Consider the following 16,333-nt stretch of genomic DNA (forward strand, 5'->3'; position numbering starts at 1 on the left):
ACATATGCTGTAGGAATGATTTGCCTCTCTACCTTGTATACTGTATTTCTGTCAGCAAAGCATACAATACTTTGCATACACACACACACAAATAGTCACCAGCATAATGTTTTTTTCATGGCATATTTAGCAATATGCACAAGAACAGTAAAGTGCACACGCAGCTCCTCTAGCATGTTCCTTTGAAACAATGTCACAGTATTGCTGAGCTGTCTGTTGGACTCTGGAATCAGGTCAACACACACACATATATATATATATATATATATATATATATATATATATATATATATACACACCTTTGTTGAACATTCACTCCCTGACATTAACATTGACCTTCAACTACTTAACCTAAACTCTCACAGTGACAAAATCAATCTAATTTAAAGCTATGTCCTAATTTCAGTCTCATCCTAAACCTACATGAAATGCTTGACTGAAAGAAAGATATCTTCCTTTTATCAAAGAATGCAGAAGTTAAATGAATGCACGATAGATTGTAAAAGTTTAAGTATCTCTTATTATTTATTTATTATATTCAACAGCAGGTTAGAGGTTTAGTTCATCGAGTACTTCACAATATGTACAAATCAAAATACAGTTTCCTCTGGTATGAAGCACGGAAAACCAAACGCAATCTAACAGAGCTACCATGGAGCCCACACTGTCACTAACTGAAGTCCCTTAGAAAATATAATAACATTTTTGGAGAAAGAAAGCTATTTTATAGAGAAGCAGACAAAGGGTCTACAATATGTGTTTGAAGGATATATCCAGGATGCAAAACTGATCAGCAGCAAAAACAGGTTAAAAAGATAAAGGTAGAAAGGTAGAAGCTAAAGCCTACAGATCACAGTGTAAAAGTGAACAATCACATCACCGAGGGATCGAAACAGAAGACAGCGAAATTAAGGAACAACACTGTTCCTGTAATTCCTAGTAGGTCTTTATCTACTGGTACAATCATTACAAAGCAAAAGCAGCATGTTTATACATTCAGTATACCTTCGGTAGCTAGCGTAGCATAGAAGTGCTAACGCTAGTTAACGATGTGCAAACGTACTTTGCTAATGTTAGCACCACAGGTTTTTCCGTAGAAATGTAAATTTAATGCAATTTTTAGTAGTGGGGTGTCAAAACGTTTTTTGGCAATTAGTCAAAGAGAAGTTGTAAATTAATATAAATTCATATACATCTGAATAACTGAATATTTGATCTCAGGGGATGAAGTTCAACCATACATTTAGAAACGAGATATCACTGTCCAATACAGTAATTTTTAGATAGGAAACATTGGAGTGTGCATGTTTTAGATTAACTTCAAATCTTTTGCTTTATATAAAATACTTAAATAAAGGTTTCTGCAAGACCTGCAAAACGCAAAAAAACACATGTGTTGTGTGCAGCCTAAGGAACAATACTTCAAGCAGGAAGTGGAACAACACCAAACACGACACCAGTCATAGGAGATAGTGCTGATGTTATTGTTTTTACAGATACCATCTTGTGTAATCAGCACTGAGTGCTTAAGCTTCCATGACTTCTGCCTCTACGATAAAACACCTGAAGAGTACAAGTACTCACTGTAGTGCAGGGCTCCCATTAAAAGGGACAGTTTGGTTTTTCGAAATTTGCTCACAGTGGGGAAAAAAACATGTATGAATATTTTAAAGGGGCACGCCACATATTTGTCACATCAAGTTCAGTTTCAGAAAGACGTGACCCTACCAGGCCTCTGTAACCCACTCCTCATCTCGGCCTAACGATAGCATGCTACTGACTTGCATTCTGGGAAATGTAGGATCCAGTGCTGTTGGGACTAAACCCACAGGGACTAAAAGCCAGGATATCTCAGTCAAAATTAGCCTAGCTTAGCATAGTGACTACATGTCCATGGCATCAGTTTGTGTGCCTGTGTGTGTTTGTGATTAAGAGAGATTCTGAAAATCTCACTGCTTCTAACTGAATGTCGAGAGATAAACAAATGCATCCATGATCGATTTGTTTCTGTGTGACGTACATTAAATCTACGATACATTAAAGCTGTTGTACATCTTCCTACGATTTGAGCAATACTTTAAAGGGACAGGTTGTACAATACCTGCAACTGAGATTGTTGTATGACAATGTGGGAAAAGACTTTAATTTCACACTAAAAATAAGATCTTTTGTCAGATATTTTAACATTTTATTTTCATAATGTCCTGGAAATGACTGATTTGTACTTTCATTTCCAGGTCTTAGCACGCTCAGTTAAACAGTTGGCATGTTTGAATTACCCAATAACTCAGTGAACAACCAATGATTCATAGATAACCTCGGGGAGGGTAGGCCATAGCTGCCTGCTAAACAGGAATTGCCTTGCATGTGAATGTTGCTGTAAAAAATGCAACGCCTTCAAAACAAAGGCATGTTATCATCGTAGTGTGGAATTCACCACCTGTGGATGCTTGGCTATTGAACACACTGCATTCTGTCATGTTGCATCAGAGTAGAACCAAAGTAGATCCCTCCGACAGTGGATCAGCCTCGCTAAAATGAACAGCAAACACAAGGAAATCTGAACTGATCTCTGATGGTGACTAAACCCATCAACATGCACAGACAGAAATATTAGCTAAAGGCAAGAAGACAAGACACCACAGCATCAAAATCTGTATTCATAGTTTGATCTCGTTGCTTCACCTTCAGTGCTTATTACCTCTCAAGAAACTGAGGAAATCTTGCTCACTCGTTTGCAGATTTCTTCATCCTTGTCATAAACATTAAGTTGCCATAGCCAACTAGACAGATAAAGAGAGAGAGAGCTAATAACAAGTTATAGCTTAGTTGGTGAAATATAAAGTTAAAATGATAAGTGGCATTACACACAACACTGAATGATCAATGTTAAAGGAAAGCAGGATTTTTGGAGACAAACCTGTAAAGAAGGTTTTGGTCGAAACTTGGTTTAAGAGCAGTCGAGTTAGCGTGCCTTCCCTGTGTCCAAAATAAACAGCTATTATATAAGAAGTTAATGAGTGAACAAGTGAAGAGGCTTTCCAATATATATCTGCCAGGTTTAAACAAAGAGACACAAAAAGACCACAAAGAGACGTGGCATAAAACGACTAAAAAGTAATGCAGAACGACCACAAAGAGACGCCAAACAACCACAAAGAGACGCCAAACAACCACAAAAATAAACAAAAAACTACAGAGCGAAACATAAACAACTACAGAGACACAAAACGACCACAAAGAAATGCAAGAAGATGGTGCAATGCCCTTCTTTTGGTCTTTTTTGCATCTCTTTCTGTCTGTGTCTTGCTTTATTTGGCTTTTACATTGTGTTTCCATCTTGTCTCTTAATCTGTCCATGACTGTAGGCTGTCTGGTGTAACAAATAGCAGCACATCATTAATAGTTCATATACTTCTATAATAATATATTATTCTATGAATCTGGCCCATCATTCAAAAGTTTCTAAACCCAACTTTGGCCTTAACTGAAGCTAAATTGACTTTTTAATCATTCCACATTATTCAAAGAGGCAGTGTCTTCATCCAAATGTGAAAAAAACGGTTAGCTGAACTACTTAGCAAATGCTTCACAGAGGTAGTAAACTACCGTAGCAGATTTCTGTAGCTGCTATCTCAGCTTTTGACTTGCAATCAAATATGAACAATCATAATTTATACGATTTGGTGAAGTTAAACTAAATCACATATTTAAATGTATGAATCGTGACTGAATCCATTATCTTGGTCGAAATATAAACAGCAATTGTAGGCAAATAGTCAGACAGCTAACAAAACAGAGATACATGGTCTGTAAATAAACGTTAAAGGCACGATACTCGAGATTGGAAGTAATTCTATTGCCTCTCAACGGCTCTTAACATGGAGATGGCTGAGCCGGTGGCTAACACCGCTAACGGCACTAAAAGTGCTTATCGGAGAGTGACTTTATTCTCTGCTTGGGGGGGACATAAATCCACTATATCTTTAAATAGCAAATAGTTAGTGGCTGCAATATTAATGATCTGAATCCCGTATATTGGAAGTTTATTTTCTTCGGCAAAGAAGTTAAAAATTAACAAGAGAGCTGAAATGTTGCTGCATTTCCTCCAAGTGAGCAGTGTGCAGTATCTTCACTTTTGCGTAGGTTCTATGTCAAACCATGTCAAATAATCAGCCTGAACATACACAACATACCCCACCCTCTGCCACTACACTAATCAACTCTGCCCTGCAAGTTCTATCTTGTTGAACGACGTTACACTTAAAAGCTGTGTGTGCGTTTGTTTGTGTCAGTGTGCTTCCGTTTGTACGAGTTCAATTACACACTAGCGCATACAGTTCATCAAGCGTGCACATTTCAACAGCCAGTGCATGCTGGGATAGGTTCCAGGAATAAGAGGGTCTTAAAAGCGGGCCTCCCCAGCTGTATGAGCATTTCTTCAGGCCAAAGTAGAGGTTTTGTCTTACACCGTGTCCTTACCGGAGTGAGGTCCTTGTGAGTTGTCCTCATCGTCTTCCTCCCCAAAGATTTTGCCCAAACTGACAGGTTTGCTGCCCCCAGCAGCGGCCGCGCTGTTGCCGCTGCCCTCTGCATCCTCCACCGGCACAACGGTGAAGTTGATGGGCATGTTGGCTCCTCAGTTGCCTGGAAGAAAGTTTCAAAGTGGGTGTCTGGGGGATGGCACTTTGTGTTTTTCCAATTTTCACCCCCACAGGGAAGAGACAAAAAACAACAACATCCAAAGCAAGTCAAATCAAAGCTCCGGTGAGGCAGTTTAGTTTGACCTCAACATGGCACTCGCTCCAAATCTTTGGTTCCATTTCCTCTTTGTAATGGTGTGTCCTCTGAACTCAGGGTGAAAGTGCCACTGCCTCCTGTGCATGAGGCAGGCCAAAGTCCTGCAGCATGTGTATCTCTTCACTCTCTCCTTGTTCCTTTTGCTCCCTCCCCCCCCCCACTGCTCCAAGACTATTGCCCCATGTGACCCTCTGTTTACCATATGAACAGAGTTGGAGTCCATACATGGAGACCACTGCAGCTCCTCCCAGTGCTCTGACCATCCCACTTCTCTGACTCACACCTTTGTCATGCCAAAAGGCAGGGAAACAAGTTCTTTAAGTATCTGTAAACGTTTCCAGAGTACCTATCAAATCCACTTTGACTGAAAACAGCTGGCTCATGTTTGAAGAGGGGCAATCCAAGCACGAGCTCCTTTTGTTTCTCCGTTCCACTGGCTTTCCTTTTGTTTCCTCTCTTCAGGCTGGTAGCTTCTGTCTCTTGCTTCCTCCAGGTAAACAAAATAGGCGTTGCTTTTTTTCCCCCCACAGTGCATTATGGGTAGCGGTGCTGACACACGCTCACATGCGCACTCGCATTGTGCCGGCAAAGGAAACACCTTGAGAACCTTGGGCACAAACTATACTCCAGCATAGAAGACAATGGACAGTCTCAGGGGAACAGGACTGCGTTTGTGATTAACAATGGATAGAAATAAACATGACATGTTTTCAGTTTCTGGGAATGATTTTATTGGCACTCTCACGCAAGGTTTTCACAAGAATGTTGGAGATTTATCTTGATGCACTGTTGGCTTTTATAGAAAACCTCCTTTAGTAGGATATGCAGCAATGCCAGTAATGAAAAATTAGTACTGTGTACGGTGGGAATGTGTATTTTTGCATGTCTCATCTCTTCATCAGTCTTGATTTTCTTCTGTAGCATTGTCTGTTTGGACACTTCAGTACGGTGGTCCAGTAAATATAACCAGACTCCATTTGCCATTTTTGTTTTCAGGTTGAGGCTTACTGTAGAATACAATAGAATAACCAATAATAATAATAATTGTTGTTCACTAAAGAAGTGCTTCTTTGTAATGGCTCTTTCTTTATACCTTGCCTTTCTAGTTTCATAGACTGGTTTTACAGCAAATAATACAAATTCTCCTTTTCATAGCACGCTAGTCCTGTACATTTATTTTATTTTATTTAACCTATTTTGACACTATAACGCTTATCACTTGGCAAATCTAACAATAATAATATTTGAATAATAAAATGAAAACGGTGGCTCCATTAATAAACATTCCTGAAATGATTGGTTCCTCTTCCCCTGGCAGAGAAAGGCTGTGTTCCAAATCACGTACTAACATACTACTCATACATGACGTACAATTGAGTTTTCAGTGGGTTCACATAGTATAGTATGTGGATTTCGTGTACTAGAGAAATTCCTGGACGTATGCTACATTAGCAAGAATTATATGGGACTTTAGCTTACTTCACATACTCAACTGCCCCACAATGCATTGTGTCTGGGTACCTTGAGACGGATGTCAATCTTTGGTGGTCGAGATTTTGAGCAAGCTGTTAGTATTTGTCACCAGTTTTATTCTGTTTTGACTAAGTTTTGAAGCAAGAAAGTAACCATTATGATTCCGAATGTGTGGTCACTTTATCCAAATAATGCCTGTTTGGAAATTGGCTACAACGTTTACTGAGATGTAAAGGAGCCACAACTTCATCTATGACATATGTGAAAGCAAGCAAAGGCAGCACTTCTTTGGGGGCACTACCATGACATCTTCATTTTTAAAATGAAATACATCTAAGTCATGAATTGTCCTTGGAGGGGCAAAGGGACTTAAAGGGACATTTTAGCTTATTCTTAATTTTTTTGTCATCATGCAGTTTGTCTGTTTGGACTCTAAGCCATATATTTCTACACTAGTGTCCTGAATATTTACTGTGCTAATGTTGTTGTCATTCTCTTTCTCTCCAAAGACATATCGAGGAATGACGGTGTGCGTGCATGTGTGTTTGGCTCCGGATACAGTGTTAGCTTTCTTTAGTATTAACTTTACTTCGGTCTCTGGATCTGAAAACTCTCCCACTTTATATAACACTGCTGACTTTCTTTAGTGTTTTAGTTTGGCGGAGGACTCAAGACTCAGTTAAGACTCAAAGCTGTATCATATGTTGATCAATTCCGCATGATTCTCTGACTAAACTTAATTAAACACAACATTGTAGAGTGATATTGAATTTTTAAAAATGTAGGCCGCCCAGATGTTTGACCAGCTGTTTTGCCTTTGAGTGTTCGTCGGCAGGCCTTTTTCTAAAACTGCTGAGAATTGTGATAGTTAACATAAAATATAGTGTGCCATGAAATGTAGACCGTAATGGACAGAAGTGGATTGGAACAGCAGTGAAAGCAAACATGGCTCATGTTTAACTGTGAAACACCCTTTCTACTGCTGGCCTGATACCAGATAATCTCCCGGACACGAGAGCCACACTGGATACCACCGAAGAAAACTGCTGTTTGTTCAGCTTTGTTTAGAAAAGTAGAGTACGATGGAGCTGAGTTTTGAAATATTTAAAGTCAGCATTCGCTTTTCATTCTAGTTTTCATTCAAGTGACTAATGTTATAACTCTTATTCTAAACCAGCTCTTTAGTTTTTTAAGAAGTTCTACATTTTCTTTTATCACATACAGCATCGAGTGATAGTGACAAGGTCTGCCCGTGTAATGCCAGCAGAGGGTGCTGTAGGTTCATGGAGGACTAAACAATTAAGTTGACAGTGAATAGTAGAGACTGAGAGACGGTTCGGTCAATGTCCAACTCAGAGGGAAGGACATTTATAGCTTTGTGAGCAACCAGCGGGTGAATGAGTGCAAATAGGTTTTAGCAATGGTTTACAGCAGGAGGTAGTAATAAGCAGAAATACATACTTCAGTGGCTTGAGGACTTGTGACAACAAGTCTCAGCGCTGTTGAAGGCACTCAATCAAGGTTTTGTGCTGACCCTGAACTCCTGCTGAAATGCATGCGTGTTTACAGGCATGCATGCTTGCTTTAGAATTTTTCGGGCAAGATTCAGAACATTCAACCACCTTGAAAATGCCAAACATTAATTTGCTGGAATCGGCTTATCGTTGGCGGGATATTGCTTGGCCCACAACTGAACTACCCCAGCTTCTCCTCCGTGGACAAAACTGCCATTTTATACCTCTCAGATGGCTTAAGTGTGAATGTTGGAGAAAAAAACAGGGGAAAGCGAGAGAGTTCGAGTTGAAATCAAATCCCTTTAGCAAACAGCAAAAAGGTCAGTGCTGACGCAGACAGAACAGGCTGCCCTCCCTCAAGACTATATTCTTAAGTGGCTAGGTTCTATTTGTAGCGTTTTTTACCTGTTTACTGACTCCCCCAGTCCAACACCAGGTAGCTGAGCAAACATACTGGAGGGTTTGGACGATCTCGTGTCATCACAGGGAATACATTTCAACTGCCTGCACTGTGCTGTCGGACCGCAAAACGCATCATCAGGGCAAGCGGACGCATGTTTATCAGGGCCGCGGTGCCCCTATGTGGATCGGCTCCAGGATCTTCATTTCTCCTGATTATCTAATATGAGAATCCAGCTTTGAATTATTAATACTGATAGCAACTGAATTGCAGTTTCCTTCTAGATAAAGCAATATTGCAGCGTTTTGTTGAGCTGTAAAAAAGCTATAAAAACAAGTGGTTGTGTACTCAGCCTTTTTAGTTTAGGTTCTTTGTGGTTGTTTAGAATAACCCTTAGGCTCTTTATAATCATTCTACTTGATCATAGAGTTTTGTTTTATCCTCCATATAAAAAAAAAATGATTTAGAAATGGTGTTTGTGATGAAGTGATTAAATGGGCAGAAAGTACAGACATTACAGGGCCTTGTTCTCTCAACAACAACATTGGTTGAAGAGCAGCATTACTCTGATGAAATAAGAAACAGGAACAAAAAGACACAAACATAAAGAAAGGGTACATTCATTAACATAAGATAGTTTTGTTGCCATCTGACTAAAAACTTTAGCCACTTCTTTGTTTACACAATTTTTAAAGGCGTTTTAAGTAGTAGTAGTATTAGCCAAATACACTTCATTTAAAGTGGAGACAGACAACTTTTCAACTCCGAATATGTAAAAAGGATAGTCTCTTTGGTTACCTGGGGATAACCATAGCTACCTGGGGAAAACAACTGCTATCCTCTTTTCCTGTTTTGGTTTCCCATGGTTCACGCACTTCCTTTGTGCCGTAAATCCGGCCTTCATTTTCCAGAGAAATCGTAACCGGTGACAAGCATTATTGCAAAGTGAAAGAGTTTCCCCTTTCCCACTGGACAGAAACCCACGAACACATACTAACATCTGACTTTTGTATTTAGTGGAAAAGTTACAATCTGCATTCATTCCACCAGGGTTGACGTGCCTTTTTCGGCAACTTCAGTTCTGCTACTTTTTGTAATCCCAGCCACAAATTCGAGTTTAAATGAGATTGAATAAGAACATATACAGTATATATATATATATATATATATATATATATATATATATATATATATATATACAAAGGTAGTAAGTAGTATTCTATGTAACAATTTCACTGTTTACCAACCCTGTTTTCCGTTGCGTTCGTGATGTCGAACGTCACACTAAAAAAACAGAAAACAGAAAGGCATAATTGCAGTCTATTGTCAATGGAAGAGGAGTTCATACCATAATTATTTTGATGTAAAAAACCTGCATTTTTACCCTAATTTGGGTGGAAAGGAGTATTACATTACATTAACGCATTTATTAACTTGCAGTCATAGAGGTGTTTTTTATTTCAAGTGACCGTGTTAATTGGTGACTCAGTGTGTCAAGGCTGCTAGTAGTGGTCACTACTTTTTAAATACTCGTTTGTGTTTCTTATCTACGTAAGTTATTAGGAACAACCACGGACGCATTTGGCTGGAAGTCACGAGTAAGTGACCAGTTGTTCAAACAACTCGATAATAGTACATGGACCTAGAAGTCGGTCACCATTCGTCAAAGTCAATTTGTTTAAGTTGCATTCGTGATGTTTGGCGGTTAATGCCCTTGCATGTAGTTTGACAAGCTATTGCACTCCGCTGATTCCCTTGTTGCCAATTCTACACTGCTTACCACATGCTTCTTGGTGATCCACCTAGTTAAGATATGTTGTTAAGTTAAGTATGTGACAGGTAGCTTTAATCTGTATTTATTGGTAATTATTGGTTAGCTAGCTAGTTGGCTACCCAACAGTCAAACATAAAAGGCTCTGTTTTCTCTCCAAATCTAATGTTGAACGTTTTAGTGGCAAAAGATTATTTGATTTGGGAACCAGAACCCATGGGTTGATGAGAGCATTTTTAAGAGTGTAGTATTTGTGAAGAGTGCCGTAAAGACACCACTGTGTGCATCCTTCAACCATATTATTCTAGAACTGTAGCTTTTCATTTAATAATAAATTGGGTATTTGGGCCAAAGTAGTATACTGTATAGTAGCATTGAAGATCAGATACAGTGCCTACCTTGTCCTCGCCCTTCATCTTTTTTTAGGGACATGCCCACTCTACATACAGCAATGCCCAGAACACCCAGTGATATTTTAATTTATTTCATCGCCCTCTTTCTCAAACTCTCAATGCTTTTCACACACAACGTCTTACAAAAACTGGATGTTCATTTGTCATAGTAAAAAAAAACACACAATAAATTCATGAATTTTATAACTATTAAGATGAAAATCGTCTGGTCGTCGTGTCGTCTGTGTGCTCAGCCTGCCGTAAGCGACAGCAGGGCACCAGGCGAGCGTGGCCAGCAGTCAGACAACTATTTTTGGTGCGAGTGGAAAATTTCTACGGGGATTCTATGGTGGTGGGGACCAACAGCAGAGGATCAGGGGGTAAGAAGAAAGTCTGTGAAACCTGTGGGACTGTGGTAAAACAGTGACCCTCTGCCACACTCTGCTGGCAATGAAGGTCTGCATGTGGGTTACCAACAAAAAGGGAGGAGAGGGAGAGCTGCCAAAGCCCATCATTTGAGTTTGGGATCAGTTTGTGTGTGTGTGTGTGTGTGGGGGGGGGGGGGGGGGGGGGGGGGGGGGTGTAGTAGGTGTGGAACTCTGGTGAAGCCAAAATTCACCATCAATGCTTTTTATTGTTATGAAATGAGTAGTACAATCAGCAAAGGGTGAGCTTGTGTCAATGATCGTCTTCATGTCAGCGTCTTGAAATATAACAGACAGATAGACCGCTCCTCCAGTTCTTCCTATAGCCTAAGACAAACAAGCACTACGACTACAAATGACAGATGGGAGAGCAGGAGAGCGCTTCAGGAATTAAACTTCTTACACATCGACCTTCCATCTGGAGTTAGTCAGCTCAGACTTATTAGATGGGCACTATTAAGTGGATAGGAAAGGAGTAAAAAATAGGTGGCAAGGATAGTGGAATCACTAAAGGTAAAGAAGAAGCCAGGCAGTTCTAGTTTCAAGCGAGACAAGCAGAACAGGGTGATTGTGCCAAGCGATAGACAAGGTTTAAGATGTACTGAGCAGCATTGAACTCTGACCAGTTACTGTATGCAGTCCAACAGAAATGTTTGTCGAGGGAGTTTAGAAACCGTACGACTGAGTGAGATATCTGTCTCGCATATATTTCTGTTACCTGTCATCACCCACTCACTTGCAGAGTGGGCAGAGCATTGGCAGCAACCATGTTTCCCACTGGGACGACGTGTAGGCGCAGAAACGAAAAACACTCATGGTGTTTTGGAAACTGATTTAACTAAAAAAGAGGTGTCTCGATACGGTTCCCCCTCAGGTTAACACTGTTAGCTCTTTCAGCACTGTTACCGATGTTTGCACTGTTACCGCCATTGGCACCGTAAACTGTGATCCGCGGGCTTAGCTCTAGCCATGTTGAGAGCTGTGTGGATACAATAGATATGTTCTGAATTTCGACTTTAGCACCTTTAGTCCAGTATAATATCAGGTTTAGCTGAATGAATTGACAATATGTATGTAGGTTGTGTATAGGTTTGTTGGTTTATTTCTTGTATTGTGTTGTATTGTATTTCTCACACGTTAAACTAAGATGATGGGGATGGTAAACGTTACCGGTGAACATGTTAGCATGCTGCAGTTAGCATGTAGCTAAAAGCACCTTTGTGCCAAAATACAGCCTCACAGAGCCGTTTACAGGGCTGTGAACTCTTAGCCTTGTTTAATCATGAGAAAGTTTAAATTACCTATATTTTTATATATACTTTCTCGCTTTGTGAATTGCAGGTTTGAACAGTGTTTCTTTGACTTTCCATATTGTCTTTCTACCAGAGAGTAAATTCATAAAATCCCTAGATAGATGTCGTCACTTAAACAGAAATGATTCAATATGGGCGAATGAACTGACACAAAGGCCCACCGAGTAGGATTTTGTGACTTTGAAAAGCTTCTCCATCTGTGATGAGAAAGTGGAGTGAAACAGTCAACAGTTATAAATACGTCTCAACCCGATAGAAAAGTCAGCAGTAGGGAGATGATTACAATGTTTCGCCACCAAAACACAGCTGCTAACTATGTTGAGATAATAACATCTAAATCCAAGTGGTGGAGGGCTGAGAGGAGGAAGTCCAACCACACATTCAAACACCAGCATACACACACACACACACACAGTGCTTCTCATCCTGTCCACAGTGATTGTTCGCCCACATAAACGGTGTGTGTCCGCCCAGGAGTTAACCGCCTGAGGAGCCAGTTATATAGCACGAGATTGATTGCATATTTAGAAAGTGCCTCACTTCAACACATGACGGACAAATGCAGAACTACACATTCAACCACAGAGGTATATTCATACATAAACACACACACACACACACACACACTTAAACGCACGCACACACCGGTGTGTTTCAGGCCCGGCCAGCTGTGTCCAAATTTCAAACACATCTCAAAAACCCCCGTAATTGCTACGTCCATTTGACGTTTCTGTATTTTTCTGACCAACACACACAATCAAAAAGGTTTTAATGCTAAAACTGGCAACACATGAATGTGCTGTAGACTTACACAAATACCAGTGTTCAAGACCTGTAACTAGCATTATTTAAAGAGTCATCAGATAACACTTATGCATATAGTTTCAAAATATAGAGCCAATGTAGGGTGACTCAGTTTAGTTTAGTTTGGTTTGTAAGTGAAGGCTTTGGCCCTGATACAGATTTACTGAAGCATTCAACGTATGCAGTGGCTTGCTGAGCAGTGTGGCTAACGGAGGGGAGTGTACATCCTCAAACTCGGTAGGGGCCCTCTCAAAGATGCCAGGTTATACTCTGCTGAGTTCAACACATCAAGGTCAAGGGGCCATGTTTCCTTTCTTCTCAGGGGGCTCGGAATTCCGAGCAGTGCACCTGGGCCCTTTCGAATACTGCACACTGCCATGTTTCACAGAACGCAGAAAAATCTTTGTAGTTATGCATAGTAACTATGCATACGGCTTTACAATAGTGTTGCAGGGACCAAACCGGAAGCTAGCATCGCCCCTGTTCCCTCGACAAAAAGACAATAGGATTTTTTCCATTGCATTGTGGATTATTGCAGAAAACAAACTGTGGACAACAGACTTTTATGATAACTACATAATTTGTTCAGCAAGATAATCTTCATAAATTAACACCACTTTTAAAATATTTGAAGGGTAAATGCAATTGCCAGAAAAAAAAGCTAACGTTAGGCTACAAACAAACAAGACCCCGGTAGCATGAGCGCGAGACAACGAGGCTGTGAAGGCGGACTAATCTGCATGATGATGTTTAATGTCCTCGACAACCTCTGTTGTCTCATTGAACCACTTGTCAGCAACCTTGTTCTTTAAGAAACATAAAAGATTCAAAATTCAGGAGTCCAGTATTTACTGACGTATTTCATACCGTAGGACAAAAGTCTCAAGCTTGTGTTAACTGCAGACCTTATATCAGGCATCGATCCAAAAACCCATTTACTGGGAGACAAGGGAAACGGAAGAGCAAAAACAGGAACTCATTTCTGGCTTTTAGGACTCATTCCTGTGTGTGATGAATAAACTATTAACACAGTGCATTCCTATAAGCTATAGACGTTCAGAGGCAAAATGTCAAAGCTCGACAAAGACTCGAGTGCATGAGCGAGTTGAGAAACGGACTTTAGGGTAATAGTTGGTAATCTCCTATAATACGCTTATTCTTTCTCTTGCCGTAAATTGGAGGAGATGATGGATACCACTTTACTTTCCAAACTTTCTGATTTTAACTTTTCTTCAAATGCTATTAAGTGGATGGAGTCTTACTTATAAGACAGAAGCCAATGTGTAGGGATTAATATTGTGCTGTCATCTCCAAGAATGAACACAATGGGTGTCCCCCAAAGGATCAATTCTGCCCTTTACTCTTCAGCTAAAAATGTGGAACTGTCAATTTCAATTTTTTAAATCAAGAATGCAATCATTAATTGTAATTGTTAAATAATCAAACAACCACAACTGTGCTTTAAATAATGTATTCATCCTGTGACTATGCATGAACAGTATTTTAGAGTGCGTGTTGTATGTATATACTGTTTGTAATTCCTTGCACCTTTCTATATTATGCATAAAATGTCAAGTATATGAGTTTATTATATGTGGTCCCTGTCAAATATACTTGTAGACATTTAAATGGTATTGATCTCGATCGCTCTTACTCCCTATAAGAAAATGAATAGTCAGGTTTCCAAAAATGTCAAACTATTCCTTTAAGAAACCAGTATTCTGAAAACCCTGGAAAGCTTTTGCCTGAATGACAGCCAAACAAGTCCATTCCAGTAAACCGGGCTAAGTTGGTGGCTATTTGTCTGACAAAACTAGCTGCCTGTCTGACTGAGAGTTATGACGTTCAAACTAAATTTCACAATGATGAAGGGCTGCCTGCCTACTCTAAATGCTTGAAAAGAAACACTAATTGGCTCGCATGTTGGCAGACTGACAGGCTGGCTAACTGACTGCAGCAGATCACAGACGTCCTGCGCCAATGGTCGCCTCTGTAACAGGGTTGTGTGAATTTTGACAGCACTGCGATGCTTGCCCATTTTCTCCAGGAGACCTGGCCCGAACCCAGCATATTTCATCTGGGCTCATAATGATATGGATTCAGGGACATGGTCATGTCCATTTCAGAGCCATTATTAAATGCTGTTTCAGAAGATACTCTCCCATGTTTATAGACAATTCCTGGTAAATGTTTTCCCAATTGCGTATCTCCCAGTCATTTAAATGCTCATACTTTTGAACATTAGCACAAAGAAAGATCAATAGCTACAGGAGGAAATTGTTTATTTTGATAAGTTTGCGACCAGCCCGCCATGTTGAAAGCAGTCGAGCACAGACAAAACACCTCTGGAGCAAACGTTCTCATTGTACAGCTTAACAGTACACTAAAAGGGGATTCTGAAAACATTGGAGGAGAGAAACAGGCAATACATTGACAAAACCTTGATTCATATTTGCTCAGCGCTGCTATAGTTTGACAGTTTGATTGGAGTTGTTGTGCTTCGCCGCAGGTGATTGACAGACTCCTCGCCTCTGATTGGTTGTTTTCTTTCGTGCGCAATGGAATCTTGCAAATGATATTAAGAAACTAAGATGAGGAAGAGGAACCTCACCTACTCTCAGGACATTTTGAGCAGATGTGACAAAAAGTTATTTTTATTAAAGTGACCAACTGTAGCTTTACGGGGGGACTGACAGGGACACATGTGTGCTCGTCCAGATAAGGGAATGGAAATACATCCTGAGATGGTGAGATTAGCGAAACACAGAGCTAGTCTTTGTGTGTACAGCCACTGGCACAGTCCGTGTCCTGAGCACATTCGTTAACTCACTTCACTGGGATTCAACTGAAAAATGAGAAGTGATACAAAACATACACACATGTGGTAATGCCTTGAAATGTCTCGTTGATTAATACAAGGGTAGGAGGTGAAGAATGAAAGATGAAACCTTTATGTCTAGGTCAGGCTGGTGGTATTAAAAGTGCTTCTTTTCCTCATTGGACTTTGTAACATGAGACACTATTATTCCCAGAATGTTGTGAATCTGGAATTAAACAAAGTTATAATATTTCTGGCATTTGGGTGCAGCAATAACAAAAAAAATGTATCTTAAAGAGACAGTTCCCCCCCAAAATCAGAAATACATCTCCTGTATTGATGAGCCGACCCAGAATGTATCTGTGGTAGCGTAGGATTGTTTCAGACTTGTGTGATCCAAACATTTGTTTGTCGCGAGATGTAAACATCAATGGCTTCATCCTCGGCTGAGCTGAAACGTTAGCTATCTCAGCGGTGCTTGGTGAGCTTGCAGTACCGTTGTATATATATATATATATATATATATATATAGCTATAAACTATAAACACAAACCTCTCATCCATGAGTAGATGCACGCTTCCTTGTGCGCGATGATTGGGTTGGTGGGTGTAGTACAGTAGAA

At 40.1% G+C, this 16,333-nt stretch overlaps 1 protein-coding gene across 2 annotated transcripts in view; it reads right to left on the reverse strand.

Moving 5' to 3' along the window:
* LOC306706345 (solute carrier family 12 member 7-like) overlaps positions 1 to 5,287 on the reverse strand; it is a 28,414-nt gene extending 23,127 nt beyond the window's left edge. The window contains exons 1-2 of one of the 2 annotated variants that reach the window (XM_079173380.1): positions 5,147 to 5,287; positions 4,483 to 4,647 (exon numbers count right to left, since the gene is read on the reverse strand). In XM_079173380.1, the coding sequence (XP_079029506.1) occupies positions 4,483 to 4,630 (148 nt within the window). In that variant the 5' untranslated portion in view covers positions 4,631 to 4,647; positions 5,147 to 5,287. Of the gene's footprint in view, positions 1 to 4,482; positions 4,958 to 5,146 lie in introns of those variants that run through there. The other variant, XM_079173379.1, reaches the window with a different exon arrangement.
* Positions 5,288 to 16,333: the final 11,046 nt, after the last annotated feature.

The sequence above is a fragment of the Pholis gunnellus genome, assembly GCF_910591455.1.
Source record: "Pholis gunnellus genome assembly, chromosome: 14".
Lineage (NCBI taxonomy): Eukaryota > Metazoa > Chordata > Actinopteri > Perciformes > Pholidae > Pholis > Pholis gunnellus.